Source organism: Protopterus annectens, chromosome 4.part0 (genome assembly GCF_019279795.1).
Source record: "Protopterus annectens isolate FY-2018-M chromosome 4.part0, PAN1.0, whole genome shotgun sequence".
Taxonomy (NCBI): Eukaryota; Metazoa; Chordata; order Ceratodontiformes; family Protopteridae; genus Protopterus; species Protopterus annectens.
Window position 1 is genome coordinate 227,174,869 of NC_056733.1, and position 19,701 is coordinate 227,194,569.

At 42.7% G+C, this 19,701-nt stretch overlaps 1 protein-coding gene across 3 annotated transcripts in view; it reads left to right on the forward strand.

Moving 5' to 3' along the window:
• The window catches only part of GPS1 (G protein pathway suppressor 1), a 2,619,406-nt gene extending 2,599,989 nt beyond the window's left edge, over positions 1–19,417 (forward strand). For all 3 annotated transcript variants that reach the window (XM_044068228.1, XM_044068227.1, XM_044068226.1), the window contains exon 14: positions 18,712–19,417. In XM_044068228.1, the coding sequence (XP_043924163.1) occupies positions 18,712–18,786 (75 nt within the window). In that variant the 3' untranslated portion in view covers positions 18,787–19,417. The remainder of the gene's footprint in view (positions 1–18,711) is intronic.
• Positions 19,418–19,701: the final 284 nt, after the last annotated feature.

Sequence of the window (19,701 nt, forward strand, 5' to 3'; positions counted from 1 at the left end):
GTCTCGTGCTCTCACGCAGTGGGAATAATTTGCTTCGGGGGGTTTTCATAAACACTTGTTAGATTGTACTGTAAGTCTCCCATCTTTATTTCTACTCAGTCTTAGTGTGCATGTGTTGAGTGACAGATCCTTTTCTTGTTAAAAAAAAAAAAAAATTTTTAGCTAGTTCTATCCTTTTATCATTAACTGCCTTTTTCTCTAAACTTAAAAACTTAAAACTTACCTGTAGTTTTAGTAGTTAGTCTGTGTCAGTAACCTTGTTTCTGTTATGTCTGCTACGTTTGACAGTTTGTTTTTGGCGGGCTTCTGGTCATGGCTGACAAACCTTCGCCGTGTTTCAAACACTGCACTTCTTGGGGGCATAAAATCCCCAGCCAGAGGATGCCCACAAGGAGTGTGTAAATTGCTTGGGGGCTGACCATTTAAAAGCAGATTGTTCAGTTTTTGCTTCATTTAATCCACGTGCATTAGCTGACCAAAGAAACAAATTGATACTTAGGGGACTTCTTCCCTCCTTGGCTCCGGAGGCTCAGACCTCTTCTTTGGCTTCATCTTCTTCCTCACTGGCTACCACCAAATAGACAAAAAAAGAGGTCTGTCCCCGTTTCCCTTACGGACTTTGTTGAGACTAAGAAGTGTAAGAAATCTTTGAATCCGATTTCCTCGAACCCAGAGAAATTGCCTCCCCTTTCAGATCCATCAGCTCCTTCGGATTCAGGGAATGTCATTACCATTTCTCCTTCACCTTCGTCAGGTTCTGTGTCAGATCCAGTGCCTCAGGATCTGGGGGCCTCAACAAGGTCCCCGTCTCTTTCTTCCAGATCAAAACATGCCCGACCTCCCTTGTCAGCTTCATCCAGGTCCTTCAAAAGCTGGTATGAGGCAGCTATAGACAGGATGATGATGAAATTCTTCAAGATCCAGATGGGGTAGTCTCTGCTCCATCCCCTGTCGGATTAGTGAGCTACACTGGCCATATTATCAGAACTCCTCCTCCGATCTGACCTTTTGTTTCCCGAGTCACAGGATTTGGGACTGCTGTGTGTGCCGGGCTTGGTGCAGGGGAAGATCCCTTCTATGATGCCGAGGATTCCCTTTAACCTTGTTCCAATTCTCTCGGAACAGAGTAGGTCTCGGAGCCATAGTATTGGTGCTGAGTCCGGGGGACTGGGGTTGATTTCTTCCTTCTCAGAGCCATCCCTTCCTCTAGGTGCCTCGGTACTCAACAGTTTGGATACCATCTCTTCTGGAGGTTGCTGATCTGGGGTGAGTCCTGGCTGTTTTCCCTTGATGGATTCGGCTTTGGGGGAGACAGAACTTCTCCAGGTCCTTCAGCTTTCAGGTAGTGGAGAGGGTTTTCTCCTGAGTTGGAGATCTGATGACACATGTCCCTCAATCTACCCCGTCCCCCCGTTGAATCCAGGCCTTGATCCCTTTCGTCCTACCATGAGTCTTCCTGTCCCAAGCGGCCTCCAAGAACTCCCTGGTCAGGAGGGATCCTGTTCTTCCAACACTTTCCCAGAGTACCCAGCTGAGGAAGCTACTCAGAAGATGTGCAAAAGGAGGAGATCATTCAAGAGACCTTGTGACCCCCTCCCACCATGGCCCTTTTTTCTTTCAGAAAGTTTGTGGCACTAGATTGTTTCAGTCAAATGGGTTCTGAAAATCATTCATCAAGGTTACAAATGGCAGTGGGAGGAAATTCGTCCTTTCCAGGGGGTCATTCCTTTTCCCCCAGATCAGACTGTGTTGTTTCCACCTGTTACTGTTCACCCTGCTTTTAATCAGACCCTCACAAGTGAATGTTAATTGGGCATACCTCTCAACCTGGAAACATCAAAAATCTGGACAAAGACCCATGAAAAATAGGTACAAATCTGTACGCTGATTAACATAAAATTTGCATAAATAATTATGTAACCCTGCCCACTCCTATGGAATTGTGAGATACCAACTTTCAAATGCAAACTGAAAAACAGACAACCAAATTATGGCCCCCCCAGACCCTGTAGTTTTTTTTTTTTAAATGTGTTGCAATGATGTTCACTGGGAAGGGAGAAGATGATGAACCTTTGACTTTTGGAGGTCCTAGCAAACCATCCTATCCCCATGGCCTACTAATCAGTGGCGTAGCTATAGTTTATGCCACCTGGAGCTGTCTTTGAGTTTGCCGCCTTTCCCCCCCTCACAAATCATGGTCGAATGTGGCCCCCCATACATTGCCCTCTCCCCTGCAGCCATTCCAATGTCCCATTACTTGCCTATTTAAACTCATTTACCATAAACATTGTAATGTGCATACTGCTTTACTTCTACAGTGATTATATTTCATTTAAAATTTTTATTTTACATTTTATAGCACAAACACTAATCGACATCTGCTAAACAAAGCAGTACAGTCTGACAATGAAAACAGACTTAGCATTTAAACTTCTCTGCCCTTGAAACTCACATTCATTGAAACCCACATTCAAAGAAAATGCATCTGGCTAGTGACAGATAAAGATTACCTTTGGGCTGTTTTCAGATCATAGGCCCATTGCACATGAAACATGCATGTGTTCTTTGATGGACCTTCCTGATTGTATTAAATTATATTCCTTATATAATGCAGCACACTTGTTAGAGTGAGTTTAAAATTTATTGTTTTGAACATTTTTTTCAGTAAGCAATGAAACAAAATTCATGAACCAATAATGACAACACTGCCCAATTCAGAACATTTCCATCATAAAAGTCTACTCAAACTTCTACAGTCCACCATTGTCAGTAAATATGCACAGTCTCTGCAGAAGTAAATCATCTAAATAATTCCACATCAAACAGATCTGTAACTAATGAAGAGGTTGCTGCTAGCTAACAACTATATTTCATTGTTTCATCTACAAATAGTGCCTGCTGCCCTTGAAGAATAAATTGCCTATGTTACATAAAACAGATAAGCTAGTAATATTGCAAAAGGGAATGGATGCCAAACTGATAACAGGTTCGTAGTTACTAGGCATCTCCGCCAAAGAGGATATTGTCAGGACTGCAACATTCACCCCCTTTAAAAGTACAACACAGTACAGTATCCGCAATCCATCTACATACAGTGGGAGTAAAACCTGACATCCTTCTGCATCAAAAGCAAGTATTCTACCTGTTCTTCTACTAACAACAAACACAGACCTGGCATAAGCAGCACTAAACTTCTCACCTCCAGAAAAACTATGCAGCACATGAAATCTGGAAAAAAACAAAATTTATGGGGGGGGAGGGGGGACAAAATCAGGGACACATATTAAATATTGCTTGTATAATCTTAGAAAAGTTGCTAGAATAAAATGTTTTGTGTTACCATGCCTTTCGTGAAAGATAGGAAGACTGAAACTTAAATGGCTGTCATTACTTAGTGAATTCAGTTCTCGCAGATTTGCCAGAAAACCACAAATTTTAAGAGGAACAGACCACAAGTAAGAGCCAAACATTCCAGACATTCTGTAAAACTTTGGACAGTTGAGAACTGTGGACTTAACCCCTTGGCTTGAATTGCAAGTGGTGGTATAGGTAGAGACTTTCGCCTCTTGCTCCTTGTACCTAAGGTACAGGGTTTGAGTTGAGTAACTCTAACCATCAGTTATACCTAATTGGAGCATTTGAGCACACACACACACACACACACACACACACACCCTCCCTGTACTTTGCAGACTGCTGATTCAATTAAGAACTAAGTACTGCTATTTCAATAAGAAAGCAAAGCACATGTTTCAGTAAGCAATTAAGCAATTACACGCACACACACCCCGTACTTTGCAGAAGCAAAGTACGTTTCAATGCGCAATTAAGCAAATACACACACACATCCCTGTACTTTACAGACTGCTGTTTCAATTTAGAACCAAGTACTGCCATTTCAATAAGAAAGCAAAGCATGCTTTGTTTCAATTAGCAATTAAGCCTGTTTCAAAAGCATATTTTCCAGACTGAGACTGCCGTTTCAAAAGCACACTTTCCAGACTGAGACTGTTATTTCAATACCTGTTTCAAAAGCTCACTTTCCAGACTGCCGTTTCAATAAATGCAAATGCACACACACCCGTACTTTGCAGACTGCTGTTTCAATTAAGAACTAAGTACTGCCGTTTCAATAAGAAAGCAAAGCACATGTTTCAGTAAGCAATTAAGCAAATACACACACCCCATACTTTGCAGACTGCCGTTTCAATAAAAGCAAATACACACCCCCGTACTTTGCAAATTGCCGTTTCAATAAGAACGCAAAGCACACTTTCTGTTTCAATAAGCAATTAAGCAAATTAAGATCTAAGTACTCAAACATAACAGAATTACTTGAGCATACTCACAGATAACAGAATTAAGAACATATTACCTGGAGAGAATGCATTGCACTGCCTGACGGACCGGTCTGTGAAGCTGACGTCATTACCGCACAACCTGCACGTGATGACGTCAGGAACAAATTTGTTCCAAAAAAAAAAAAAAAAACCAGGAAATTCGGAAATTTAAGGGGCCACCCGGGAATTTGTGGCACCCCAATATTTTGCCCTCAAAACCGGTATTTACCAAGTTAATTCGGTACAGTTGAGAGGTGTACAACTGGGAGGTCTTCCTACAGCTAGTTCACAAATGGGGAAATCCGTCTGATGGACTATATGCATCATCAAAAAAAGAAGGGGCAACTTAGTTCTGTTCAAGAAACTCTTGCAGAACGGCATACACAGTGGATGCAATCTGCTCAACATGGACACAATTGGTTGGTTGCGTTTTCCCTTTGATTCCAGAGTAGTCCAGAAGTTGAGGAAGGTTAGACTCAGACTGATACTGATAAATGCATTCTGGCCCAGACAGCAGTGGTTCTCCCTCCTCAGGCAAATAGGAGGGCAGTGCCAACTACATCCCAGCAGAAAAGACTTAACGGAACAGTGGAAGTGTTTATTCACATGTCCCAGTCTATGGTCCCTACAACCCTCAGCATGGACGATTGAGTTTTAATGCCTTTCAGGCAGTACTACTACGAAGACATGCTCAATATTATCAAGGATGTTTAAAAAACTACCACCTGACAGTGTATGTATGTTTAAATGGAATAAGTTTGGTCTTCTGGTACCAAGTTAAGGGCCAGGACCCATCCAGCATACAGACATCCCTTGTCCCATCAGTACCTTAGTGAACTTCTAAAGGTGGGCCTGGCTTATATCTCCATTAAGTTCCATTTGTCTACCATCTCTGCTTGCACCCCCCCCCCCCAGCTAGCCATGGGTCAGTCAAGCAGTTCCTCAAGGAGGTCTTTCATGTAAGACCTCTGAGAAAAGTGAGTGACAAACACTTGGAACCTTGTGTTCTAGAAAGGCTGACTGAAGCCCTGTTTGAGCTAGCAGCCTCTTCACCAACAAAGCCTTTAACTTGAAGATAGCTCTGCTGATGGGGCTTTCAGCCAGGAAGGTAACAGAACTGCAAGCCCTTATATGCATTCCCACCCTTTCCAGTATTTCAAAAAGAGAGAGCAAGTCTCAGGACTAACCTTTCCATCAGACCTAAGGTAGTGTCACAGCTTATCCTAAAATCAATTCATTCAACTTCCTACCTTCTTTCCTCACTAATAGAATTGATAGGGGGCGTCCCGCAGTCAATGAATGTGCAAAAACACTTGAGATTTTATCTAGATGGGACCAAGGATTTGAGAAAGATTGACTGGCAAAGAAAAAAGGGGACAGCCCAGTGTCAAAGCAAATAATTTCCAAATGGGTCTTTAGCTGTATCTTTTTCTGCTACACCAACATGTAACAGCTAGCAGGTGTAGTGAGGGTCCACATTACTAGGGCTGCTCCCACTACTGAGGCTTTTGTGCAGGAAACTGACTCCATTCTAATTTGGAAGCAACTACTTGGTTATCTGTCCACACTTTTACAGACATTACAAGTTACAGCTTGTTCAGTGAGGGTCACCCCTGTTTTCTACCACCCAGTTTACATAAGCTCTGGGAATCATTCCATATGAAAGGAAAACTGCAACAATGATATAATGAGGTGCGTAGTTGATGTTTGAATAGATCACGTTTGCAGTAATATTTCTTACCCATTTCCTATCCAGGGAGGTGCCTTTGTCTCCCTCCTATGAGTGGGTATTCCATGTGCATCTTATACCTTTTGTCTTATTTTTGTAAGATTATCTTCCTGCTATTCCCCCCTTGCACCCCTTTGCTTAAGTCTAGGTGACAAGTTATTTGCTTTCTGACTGAGGAGAGGGATGGTCCCCCTATCTTTAGGTGCTTGAGTCCTGCCTAGCTTTAAGGGATCTGTCTCCACTTTGACTCTGTCCCCTTAATATTAACATGTTGGGCAATAATCTAGGGGAGCTGTATGCTGCAGTGGGGGGAAAGTACTGAGCTCTTGAAAGCAGGAGTAAAGGATGCCAATCCCAGATGTAAGGAATACTGTAACAGTGATCTGTCCGAACATCTGTTATGGTAAGATACTTTCTCAGTTATACTGTAGTGTGGAACCTATCCAACTGAGACTGGACAAGATCCTCTGGCTTCCTAAAAACTGGGCATGCTGAGCAGTGATGCCCAAATTTAATCATCATAGTGATGGCTACCCCTCAAAGGGCACCCATTCCCCAGAGCCTCACTCTTCACTCTCCAAATTATGATTCTGGAGTGATTGACAGACTCAGAAAGCACATCTACATGTCTGCTGCTCTTACCAAGAGGGTGGTAAACTGCATATCACCCATTCTGATTCCTTTGTGAAGCGCCATATTACATATAGGGAGGGGGGCTTGAAGGTCAAGCTGCAACCTTGTCTTCTGTTACAGACCTCATTATTTGTTTTGCTCACAGTTTAGCAGATGGTGCAGCAAGGGCTTACAGGCACCAACGTAGCAATGTACCATTACGTATGACTGCACCTTACAGATTTTGCTAGGGATACAAAGGTGACCTTTATGAATCCCACACACACACACACACACACACACACACACACACACACACACACACACACACACACACACACTGCACTGTATGGGTTATCAATAAAGACATGAGATATAAGTCTATATTAAACTCCTGCTGAGCATGGAGCCATCTTTAAATTTCTAGTCTTCCACCAGGACACAAGTGCACTTCAGCAATTACATTCTGCTTGCTGGTAAGCCATTAGACCTCAGGAATTTGTTTAAAGTGTTCAGATTTGTAAAGTAATACTTACTTTTTTCTCTTGTCTTGGTGGGCTCTGCCCTGCTCCATTCACCCTCGCTAACACTCGAGCTCTCTCTGCTCCCCTGCCCTGCCCCCTGTTCCCTCCCGCCCCCACTACCTCAACATTTATAGTAATCACAGCCACACCCACAGCTCACCCTCACATCACCTCCACCAATCACATCTCCTCAGGTCATATCACATTATACCACACCAACTGACTCCACGCAAAATGCTCCCAATCACTCATTCCTACTAGGCATTTTTTACATCACCCACACTACTTCCCCATCCACATATAGTGCAACCCTATAATTCCTGTTCAGACTCCCCACCTAGAACCAACTTAAACTTTATAACTATGACTATCACACAACTAAATCTAGTCTTTCTCATAATTCTTTACAACACCACAAGTTATCACTCTAGCAATGTCCCTAAACTTAGCAGCACAACACTACATTATGAACTCTCATATACAGACACCACACATTATAATATCATCTGCCCACAATTGTTCAAGAACTACATAACGGACCAATTCAGAACTAAACGCATATGCTCTCATTCCTACTCCAAAAAAACACAATACTTTTTCACACTCCTCACCAAACTCCAACATCTGTATCACCATTTTAACAGCAGGCTCTCACCATAAGTGGGGATATCCACCCCAACCCAGGCCCAAATTCATCCTGTCCAACACAAACTGATCCAACACAGATGTCAGAATATAACACCCCCACTTTCTTCATCCCTGGGCAAATCAACAACAGCAGCAAAACTAACTAACCATCTTTTAATGCTAAATATTAATATTAGAAGTATCAAAAATAAAATACCTGAACTCCAGCCCACAATGGCACACTACTCCCCAGACATAGTTGCTTTAAAAGAAACATGGCTAAATAAAAACATAGCTAACTCGGAAGATGTTCTTCATTCCACATTGCTGCAGTCCTAACACTTGGGTAGTCCGCTGTCCCAGTCGGCCCGAATACCAAAGTATATGGCTGACGTCGGTCAAGGCGCATTAGTCTGACGTCAGGACGTCAGGGTACAAATGCGCATGACCGACGTCATATCCTCAGTCTTTTTTGCCGCATGGTCCGATGCAGAAGCAGTTTTGCGAGTGCAGGTTGGCGTTCTGAAATTGTCTGAAGTCGGAGTTTCAGACCGACTCAAAGTTGGCTAAGTACCCCGTTGGGGAATATTTTGTTTTTTTCTTGCCTCAGTATTTAACCGGATGTCAGAAAAAGTGAATAACTGTATTTCTTGTGGGAAACAGATACCTCATAGGGATTACCATACCTTGTGTATACCTTGTTTAGGGCCTGAGCACGACGTTGTTGGATGCCGCTCTTGTGCTAGATTTAACAAACGCACTATTAAGAGAAGGTTAGACTGTGCCAGGTTAGTTTTTGGGAAGCGTTGTAATTATAAAATGCCGTCGGATGCTCCGACGCCCGCTTCGTCCAAAAAGCGCAAGGACAAAGCAGCAAAGCCTAGATTGGAAGAACCGTCAGTCCCGGACGTCGGTTCTTTAGAAGGCTCAGTGGAGCCGGAGGTTCTGCCAGGAGTTTCTTTGGAGTCTCAGGGAGAGACTTTACTGTTACAGGATGTGTCCTCTCAGGAGGTAGGCCAGGCTGAAGGGGCTTCTCAGGTGGCTGTTCTTCCCTCTCTTCCTAAGGTGGTTAGAGCCTCCCTTCTGTTTCCAAGGCTTCTTTGAGAGGCAGGCCAGGTTTAACTTCAGTGGGGTTTCTCCTAGCTCTTCAGGATCTTTGCCTAAGAAACATATGCTTAAAATGGCAGAAGATTTGATTACTATGATTAGAGGTTCTATGCCCCCTCCTGATAAGAGGCCTAGGGTGGAACCTGAGTTTGAGAGTTTTGAGCAGTGTTCGGAGGCTTCTGAGTCTTCGGCTGAAGACTTGCAGGAGTATCCTCCTTATTCTGATTCTGATGTGGATGATTCTACTCCTTCAGCTTCTCCTCCTGAGGATTTTTCATTTTCAGAGACTCTTCATTCCATGAGGGAGCATTTTAAATGGGAAGGTCAAGATTTCTCTGATTCCAGGAAGAGGCTTAGGGAATTTTTGTTTTTACCCCAGCACAGGCCTTTAGCTATACCTCCTGTTCTGAATGTGGTGGAAGATGTTTTTGCAGAGGCTTCCCTGAACCATGATTCTTTGCCTCCTGCCCCAGTTAAACCAGATAGGTACTATAGGGTGCCTGAAGCTCATAAGTATCTTTTTAAGAGTCCTAGGGCAGACCCGGAAACTGTCTCTCAGGGGCCTAAAGGTGTTAAGGCTTCTGTTGTTAAAAATCCTGTTCCTCCTGATAAAGAGGCAAGGGCTTTGGATAGATGGGGAAAGAAAGTGTATACTTCTTCCACTTTAGCCATGAGGGCGTTGAATTGCCAGTTTCACATGTTAAAATATCAAAATGATCTCCTTTCACAATTGAAGTCTAAGGTGGATGCTCTGGCGGAAGGTATTGAGTGTAAAGAGTTGCAGGATTTAGTTCATGTGTCTGAACAGGTGGGTAAGCATTCCTTGCAATGTGGTTTTGATGCTGTGCAGGCCTCCTCGAGGGTGGCTGCCACTGGTTCTGTTCTTCGTAGGCACGCCTGGTTGAGGGATCAGACTTTAGCTGAGCATGTTAAGACAAGGATTTTGGATGCTCCATTACAGTCTGACGTGTTGTTTGGTTCGCCTGTGGAAGCAGTTTTAAAGAAAATGGAGGACAAGGCTAAGTCTATGCAGACTGTTAAAGATTTTTTGCAGGTGCAGCCTCCGAAGTTTAGTAGAAATTGGCCTACTAAGGGATGGACATATCCTGCTTATGATTCCCAGTCTAGGGGTAGGTCTAGACGTGGTAGGGGCAGAGCTCAAGGTTCTTTTAGGCCTAGAACAGGGAGTTCACCTGCTCAGTCTTCTGGTGAGGGCAGGGGTCAGTCCTTTCGTAAACAGACCCAATGACCTGCCTTTTCAGCTGCCAGTACATTCTCGTCTGGCAGCACCTTTGGGAGGAAGGCTGGCTCTTTTCAAAGAAAATTGGGATTTAATTACCCAAGACAGATGGGTATTGGACATCATTCACCACGGTTACAGGTTTTATTTCCATACCTTGCCTCCTTTCAAAGGCATGCCAGACATTCCTCCTCTACAAAGAAAAGAGGCTCACAAGCAAATTTCTCTGTTACTCCAAATAGGGGCCATTCAGCTGGTTCCTGTGCCAGAAAGGGGCCTAGGATTTTATTCTCGCCTGTTCCTAGTACCAAAGAAGGGGAACACGTGGAGACCAATTTTGGATTTATCTATCCTCAACACTTATCTGGACATTCCCAAGTTCAAAATGTTGACGTTACAACAGCTTTTACCTCTGCTGGGCAAAGATCACTGGATGGTAACTTTAGATCTCAAGGAGGCTTACCTTCATGTGCCTATCAGACTAAGTTGCAGGAAGTATCTGCGTTTTCGAGCTGGGAATTCCCATTATCAGTTCTCTGCATTGCCCTTTGGCTTATTTACTGCGCCCAGAGTATTCACAAAGGTTCTGGCTCCAGTGATAGCTTACTTCAGGCTAAAAGGAATACAAATCTATCCTTACTTGAACGACTGCCTGATTCTGGCTCAAGAAAAGGAAGACCTCTTACAGCATTTGGAATATGTGATAGCAGTGCTAAGATGCCTAGGGTATTCTGTGAACGAAATAAAGTCCAGTCTAGTACCCTCTCAAGACATGTGCTTTCTGGGTGTGAGACTGAATACAGCAGCCCAGATGGCCTTTTTAACCCCGGACAAACAAAAGAATCTTTCCATTTGCTTCCATCAACTATCTCTTCAGTCCGGGCTGACTGCAAGGACAGTCCTTCAAGCCTTAGGGTTCATGGCATCTTGTATTCTGGTGCTTCCCAATGCCAAACTGCATATGAGGAAGCTGCAATGGTATCTCAAAATGTATGGACACAGCACTGCCAGGATTTGGACACTGTCATTCAAATAATACCTTGCATTCAACAGGAATTTTTGTGGTGGGCTCAGGAATGTCACCTAAACAAAGGACTCTCTGTGACCCGGCCAGAGGCGAGTCAGATTCTAACGACAGATGCCTCAGACATTGCTTGGGGAGCTCATCTAAATGGAAAGTGGATACAAGACAAGTGGCCTGCCAGACTACAGCATCTACATATCAACATGAAGGAGATGTTAGCAGTCCAGTTTGCATTAATGGCTTTCAAGGAGTTACTTCTTCCAGGGCAGGTGTTGATTCTAACAGACAACACAACTGTCATGTGGTACATCAACAAACAAGGGGGAACACATTCTTACCCGTTATGCAGGCAAGCAATGATTTTATGGGAGACTGCGCTCAGCTTGCAACTAACTCTTCAGGCAAGGTTTCTGCCGGGAGCACAGAACTCCTTAGCAGATGTGTTAAGCAGACAAATCATGGATCCCCACGAGTGGAAACTGGATCTTCATGTATTTCGGAAATTGACAGTGTCATGGGGAACTCCAGACATAGATCTGTTCGCTTCTCCACTAAACCACCAGCTGCCAAAGTTTTGCACAAAGAGGTTTCATCACACAGCTTGGAAAGTGGATGCTCTTTCCTTCAGTTGGAAAAATCTTCATGTGTATGCCTTTCCACCTCTGCCTCTTCTTCCAAAGGTGCTCCTAAAGGTCAGACAAGACAAGCCAAGGATGATTTTAATAGCTCCAGATTGGCCTCGCAACACTGGTACCCATTACTGAGGAGTCTGGTAAGGAAGCCTCCATGGCCTTTACCTTTGATTCCACACCTGTTGTCTCAGAGGGACGGTCATCTGCTCAATGTCAAGCTTCACTCTCTTCATCTAACAGCCTGGCATATTCTGTTTTGAAACACAGCAGGTCTCAACTTCCTCAACAAGTTTTAAATGTGATTATGGAAGCCAGAAGACCTAGTACAAGGAAAGTGTGCAGAAAAATGGAAGAGATTTTTATTTTGGAGTGCAGCAAAGAATTTGGAGATTTCTGAGCCTAATTTGAGTGTGGCTCTTCAATATCTTACTGAGTTATTGGACAAATGTTTGTCTTTCTCTTCCATTAAGATTCATGCTGCAGCAATTTCAGCTCACTATGATTGTGACCCACCATTGTTTTCGCATCCCTTGTTCAAGCAATTTCTTAGAGGGGCAAAGAATATAAGACCCCCACGTAGAGCTCCTACTCCTGCTTGGGATCTCAATTTTGTGTTGGAGAAACTTACTCTACAACCTTTTGAGCCTGCGGCTACTGCTGAATTGAAATACTTGTCATGGAAGACTGCTTTATTGTTGGCCATTACTTCTGCTAGAAGGGTTTCTGAATTGCAGGCCCTTATGGCGGTAGAGCCTTTTTTGATTTTCCATAAGGATAGGGTATCATTACGTACTAATCCTTCCTTTATGCCTAAGGTGGTTTCTAGTGTGGCTTTAAACCAAACTATTCATTTGCCTACTTTCTATGCAGATCCCCAAAATAAGGGGGAAAAGATTTTGCACACTTTAGATGTACACAGGCAGTTGCGTTATTATTTAAGCAGGACTAAAGATTTTAGGCAGTCTCAGCAGTTGTTTGTTTCTTTTGCTTTGAGTTCTCAGGGCAAGCCTGTGTCAAAACAAACTATTTCTAAGTGGATTGGGTTTTGCATTGCATTTTGTTATTCCCATCATGGCAAGGAGATTCCAGCTGGGATTAGGCCTCATTCCACTAGGGCTACTGCCACTTCAACAGCATTTCTAAGGGGGGTGGCAACTAAGGATATTTTGGAGGCAGCTACTTGGAGTTCAGTGCATACTTTCTCTAAGCATTACCACCTTCCTCTCTACTCTAAATCTAGGGCTGGTTTTGCCACAGCTATTTTGCAAGGCATGTTGACAGCTCCTGCTTCTTTATGATTTGCCAGCCTCCCTTACCTCTGCTTTGGGATTCTACCCAAATGTTAGGACTGCAGCAATGTGGAATGAAGAACATAGTACAGTTTTGTACCTACCATAAATGTAGATGTTCGAGGATCCACATTGCTGCAGTCCAATACCCTCCCTCCTTCCCCTCTGTGTTTAGGGGTGGTTGTGTGGGTGAGGTTATACTCTTGTAATTTTGTATATATTGTACATATTTTTGGTGCAGGAGTGTTTGGTGTTTTTTGGTTTTGGCCTTATCTTTTTAGGGTCTTCTGACATCTGGGGCAAGAAAAGACTGAGGATATGACGTCGGTCATGCGCATTTGTACCCTGACGTCCTGACGTCAGACTAATGCGCCTTGACCGACGTCAGCCATATACTTTGGTATTCGGGCCGACTGGGACAGCGGACTACCCAAGTGTTAGGACTGCAGCAATGTGGATCCTCGAACATCTACATTTATGGTAGGTACAAAACTGTACTTTCTCCCTACCGGCTACAATATCATTAGACAAGACAGACCACTTCGTATGCCTTACTGTACAAGTCCAACTTAACTGTCTGTCAATTACCAAACTCCTACCCCTCCCCCAATAATTGGGACATACTTACCTCACTTCAACTTCACCCTAAAAAGGTCATCACCACAATTGTGATCTATATTCCACGTAGTAGTACACCTGCTAGCTTTGAAGACTTCTTATCTTGGTGTTCTTCCACATACTCACAAGAAACCCTTATTCTGGGGGACTTCAACCTAGATTGGTTCACCTCTATATCAGAACCACCAAGTAGTCTAGTAAATCTCCATGGCTACCAGCAGCTAGTCCAAATTCCAACTAGATGTGATAAAAAATCTAAAAGGGAATCCATCCTTGACTGGGTCCTAACTAACAGCCCCACATTGTACCCTCACACAGGCAGTCTCCCAGACACCTTAAGTGACCACAACATAATATACTTTATTCCTAGTAGAACTATATATCCACTATAAACACAAAAACATTCTCTCCTGAGGTCCTCAACACTTTACTCTGTAACTGTGACTGGACCTCCCTAAAAACCCTCCCACTTGACCAGGCTGTAGCATATTTCAACAAAACATTTCTACAACACCTAGACACTGCCGCTCCATTGCGCAAAATCAAGGTTAGAACCTCTACAAATCCCTGCCTCAGTAAAGAAACCAAACAAATCCTTAAGTCTAGAGGCACTGCCTAGCTTTACTATCAAAAAAAACAAAGAAACACAAAGCCTAAGTACCAAAAACTGAGCAACCATGCAAAAAAATGCATTAGGCTGGACAAAAAAATCCTACTACACAACATTACAAACTAAATACCAACACAACCCCCAAAATTTTGGAAAAGTGTAAACCAGCTACTAAAATCCACCCAAAAGGCTACCCCCAAACCAACCACCCCTGACACTAAATTTCCCATTGAAACACAATTCAAATCCCACTTTTTGAACTCAATTCTATCCTTAGTATCACAGGACAATTACTTCCTCACTATCCCCTGGCCAAAATCCTTGAAAAATGCATCCATACCCAGATGCTAAACTATCTCCTAGACAGCAGCATCCTGTCACCTACTCAGCATGGTTTCTGGCCTGCCCATAGTACCACTACAGCCCTCCTCTGCTTCACAAACACAGTAAACTGTCTCACAAATGATGGCCTACAGGTGTCAACTCTTTTTTTGGATATGTCCAAAGCATTTGACACAGTCTCACACCAAATCCTGCTAAAAAAACTAAACCAATATCGCCTAGCAAATTCCACTCTTACCTGGTTCCAAAGCTACTTAACTGACCGATACTAAGCTGTGAAATATGAAAATTCTCTCTCTCCTCAGCTGCCCATAACTATAGGAGTCCCACAGGGTTCTATCTTAGGACCACTACTATTCACAGTCTTCACAAATGACCTCCATACCTCCACACAGCATGCATCTATCATTCAGTATGCAGATGACACTACCTTAATCTGTGCTGCACAAAACATTCCCACCCTCCTGCAAACAACTCAGCTAGCATTCTCTGAAGTTGAAAACTACCTTACCAAAGCCCAATTTATCCTCAATCCAAAGAAAACTCAGCTTATGATTATAACCAGTTCTAACAAAAACACTGGTAACAGTCAGTTCACTATCTACTCCACAAATGCTACTCCAGTCAATCCAGTGACACAGGCTAAGCTATTGGGAATAACCATAGACTCCCACCTAAAATTTGAGAGTCATCTCAACTTAACTATTAAAAAAGTACATGCCAAACTGGGATCACTCTACCTTATCAAACTATTTCTTACCAACAACACAAGATCAGCCATTGCTCGCTCCCAACTTCTATCCACCCTACTCTATGCATCTCCCATTCTGACTAATCTCAACAAAACTGAACTAAGCCAAATGGAAGCCTGCTATAACAGAATTGCCCGCTTTGCTGCAAATTGCTCATATAGAACTCATCACTGTACTGCTTTGAGACCGCTCCACTGGCTTTGAACTGCCCAACCTCCTAACTTACAATCAGCTCTGCCTCTGTCATTCTATCTGTTACCTCCCCCAATAAGTGTCCTGCCCTCAAAAACCTAGTACAACATCACTCAGCCAAAAGGCCTCTTAGATCATCAAGCAAATTACTACTAGAAGTCATCAACAGCTACAATAGCTTTGGAGATGCGCTATATAGTAGTTCAGTGGCTAAAAAATGGAACTCTGTCCCCACTAGCATTCAAAACACATCATCCATAGCCTCCTTTAAAGACCTCATCAGGCAACATCTCAGGCAAAGTTGGCAGTGCCATGATTGCTCCCCAGGCTAGTGAAAGTGGATAAAGGTATACATACTAAATCTAGAGTACTTGATAACAGTTTTCAATCTTACTCACAAACACTGGCTAATCTACAATGTATGTACTGTACCTATGTACTATGTATGTATTCTACCTATATTCCAAATTTCAGCTGTACACCACAAATCTGTTAATTACCTTTATTTTTAAATTAATCTTTTTTTGTTTGTTCTCTCCACTGTAACTGTTGATATGCCGCATACCACTGTAAAAACATGTCTTTTGTAATTTGTGTGTATACTGATCATGTCTAACTAAATGTATCTGTAATTTTTCTTTTGTGGAGCTTTTCTCCCCGGGCCTTTGCTGAAAAGGGCCTTTTCGGCTCAGTCAGATACCCCGGGTTAACAAATGTAAAATAAAGTATGCTGGCAGAATATGGAAAAGTGGGCAAAACCATCTCATTTGTTCAAATGTGAGATCTCAATCTCCCCAGCACCTGTGACACAACAGAGCACACAAAAGATGTGATTCAGGCATGGGCAGTAGCAGAACGGAAGCTGTGATAGAAAATGCAGGAACTGCAGCAGAATGGTCACCAGCCCTGTAGCAATTGTTAGCAGCAGCAGCAGAAGATTGTGGCCCACTTTCTGGTTGACTGCAGGTTATTCCCTAAAGATTTGCCCAGCTGTCCCTCTCAGGAGGTAGCTAGGTGTCCTTTTTCTTTCTACCCAGCTACAAGGATGCCCATTAATTTGGAACTTCTATTTTAGGTCAAATGTTCAGATGTTACCATTTGTTCACACCATCCAAGTTCATTTAATTTCCATGCTGGGCATCCCACCCCTTCACAGCAGAGCGGCAAGGATAGTGATGTTAACTCTGTCACAGAAATGTTGCCATACAGTGAGGTCCTCCAAGAACAGAAAGGATGCAGTTTTTACTCCAGGTTCTTTGCATTCCCAGAGAGAATCATGGACCTCAGGCTCATTCTCAGTCTCAGAGGTCTCGCCCAGTTTATCCCAAAACTTATTTTACATAGTCATGGTGCAATTGTTCCTTCTTTGTCAGTCAGAAGAATGGATAAGCTCTTTGCATCTCCAGGTTGCTTGTCTTTACAAAGGAATCCAGGGACTTCCTGTGCTTTTGCTTGAAAGCCAGATACTACCAATTTTAGACTCTTTAGTCGTACTTCTTTCCTCTCCCTGGGTGTGCAAACACACACATCTGGTAGTAGGGAACAAGAAGCTGCATGTAGTGAAAGTTTCTCCTTATCTGGGCAATTGGTTCCTGCCACTTCCACAAAGAATAAACTCGTTTGGAAAAGGAGTCTACTGTGAGTATTTTCCTTTGCTTGGGAATCACAGTGAAACAACAAAGTCCAGGTGAAGCTGCTTATAGCCCCATTGCAATCTGAAACACACTGGAAATGCTGTTATTGCAAGGCATTTCTGCCCACATATGGGATCTTGTCTATTTAGAAGGGAATACAGTATCTCATTTAGGTGCAGTTAGTTTTAAGCTGCAGAATATTTCAGGCTACTGGTGCTCACAGCATTAACAATGTACTTGGTTCCTAATGTCAAGTTTTATATATGGTTGCTTTAGTGGACTTTACAAGTCCAGTTTTGCCAGCTGAGCTGACCTAACCCTTGTATCATATGATAAGAATTTCTACAGAATGCAGGCGTCATCTCTGCTGTTTCTGTGTAGTCCCTTCTAATGTCCCACCCTTGTAGTGGCTGTCACCACAAGACGTTTCTGTCCTAGTGTGAGGGAGCATTCCCAAGGACAAAATATTAGCGTACATGATCACAGAGACTGACCTGCACATCAGTAGCTTGGAGAGTATAGTGGTGGTTCTGAGACTGCATCTGGAAAAATCTGAATAAATGTTTTTTCCCCCTCAGATTTGGACACCTTTTCTGGTTTTATAAATGAAAAATTGGACGAGGGGCTTATTGGATTTTTTTTGAATATTCTGTGTAGGTGAGGAAAACGGGTCTATATTAAATTCTCGAAAGCTGACAATGTCAGATCTGACATTGTCGACACGAGAATAGCTAAACTGCAGAACATCAAACAAGTAAACAGAAATCTCCGTAAGGGGAGATTTTCGTTTACTTCAATGTAGTGCAGTCTTGGAGTTGGTATATTTAAGTAGTGGAGGGCACAGGGGGGGGGGGGCTTTCCCCCCTGCCTACACAGTTTAGTTTTTTTGTTCTTGTTTTTATTTTTTTATTTTTCTGAACATTCGATGTTTTAACAGTTCGGTCACTAAAAGTCAACCTTTAGTGATTCGCACTGTTAAATATTCGATGTTCTAATATAGACCCGAGGAAAACATAGTGATGATATTGGCAGTGGAAATCACAATGCATGTTGAGTGAGCATACTGCAGCCTAATTTACCATTCCAACATCTAAAGAATGCTTTTTGTTCTAATATCCAAGGTGAGGAATATGGAAGCTCTGTAGATTAGATCATTTAGCTAAAAGTCACCACTGAGTTATCCTTAGCATTAGTAAAACAGTAAGTGTCATCCTTGTTAGCAGTAACTCATTTAATTAGAGTGAACGCTTACTGTGCCTGCAACTGCAGGAGATAGTTCAAAAGAAATTATGTTGCTCAAACATGTTTTAAGTAGTCTCTCTGCATGAGTTACACAACATGTAAACCTAGAACATACAATAAACCGATGTAAATAAAATGTTAAGTCACATATTGTGGACTGCTATTTAAGGCAACTGAATTTGTGTTCTGTTTTACAGTCTCCTCCAAGGGAAGGAAGCCAGGGTGAGCTTACACCAGCTAACAGCCAGACAAGAATGAGCACGAACATGTAAAGCAGCTAACGGGGACGCTCGCCAGTAACCCCCACCGAACTTAATGCGTGTGCATGTGTGTTTGTGTGAGCACATGTCTACACTTCCCTGCCTGGTTCTAATTGCAGACAAACATTTTAGATACGACTTTTGGCAGAATGTAATTCATCTACTACTTCCATCTTTATCCTCGGTTGAGAAATGACAATTCATAAAAGTGTTTCAGCCTTCCTCCTGAGTGTGAAGCATCCTTTTCTGATGCCTTCCCCACATCTGCAAGGCCCCAAGATGACTGCATATTTTGATCTGTTCCTTGTTGTTAACAGAATGTTGCTGCTCTAACCGTTTCCTTGGATATAAGACATTGTGGTTTCTTCCTCAGGGACCTGTCGGGCTGGGTGGGGCCAGTCCAGGAGTGAAAGGATTCACTTATCTTTGCTTGCTGGACCTTGTGTGCATCAACAGAGAGCTAATTAGGAGTCTATGTAAATGTTTTAATTTTCATTCCCCTTTGAAGTAGCCTGTATTACAAATGGTTCCTTCTACTCCTTGTAAGAAGTCAGTTGGAGTAAATGACATCTGAAAACACATTTCTTAGTTCTTGACTCCTGAATTCAAATAAAAAAAGATGTTGTGCCTTGTGTTAAATACATTCAGGCTTGTTTTGGAAAGTGAATGTTTTGCTATTTGAATTGTAATGCATTGCTTGCTTTCAGGCTACATCCCATTAAGGTAGATGTTAATACTTCTACCATTATCTTTTAGAGACTACTAGGACTTATGCTCACCTGAAATATCTCATCTTTGTTACTGTCACTAGTCTTTCCACATTTTGGGAGGCAGATTGTTTTCGTTAAACTTTCATTATATTGCCTTTTTTTCCTGCAGATTGTTTCATTATTTTGCATTACCTGTTTTGCAGTGTATTCTATCGTT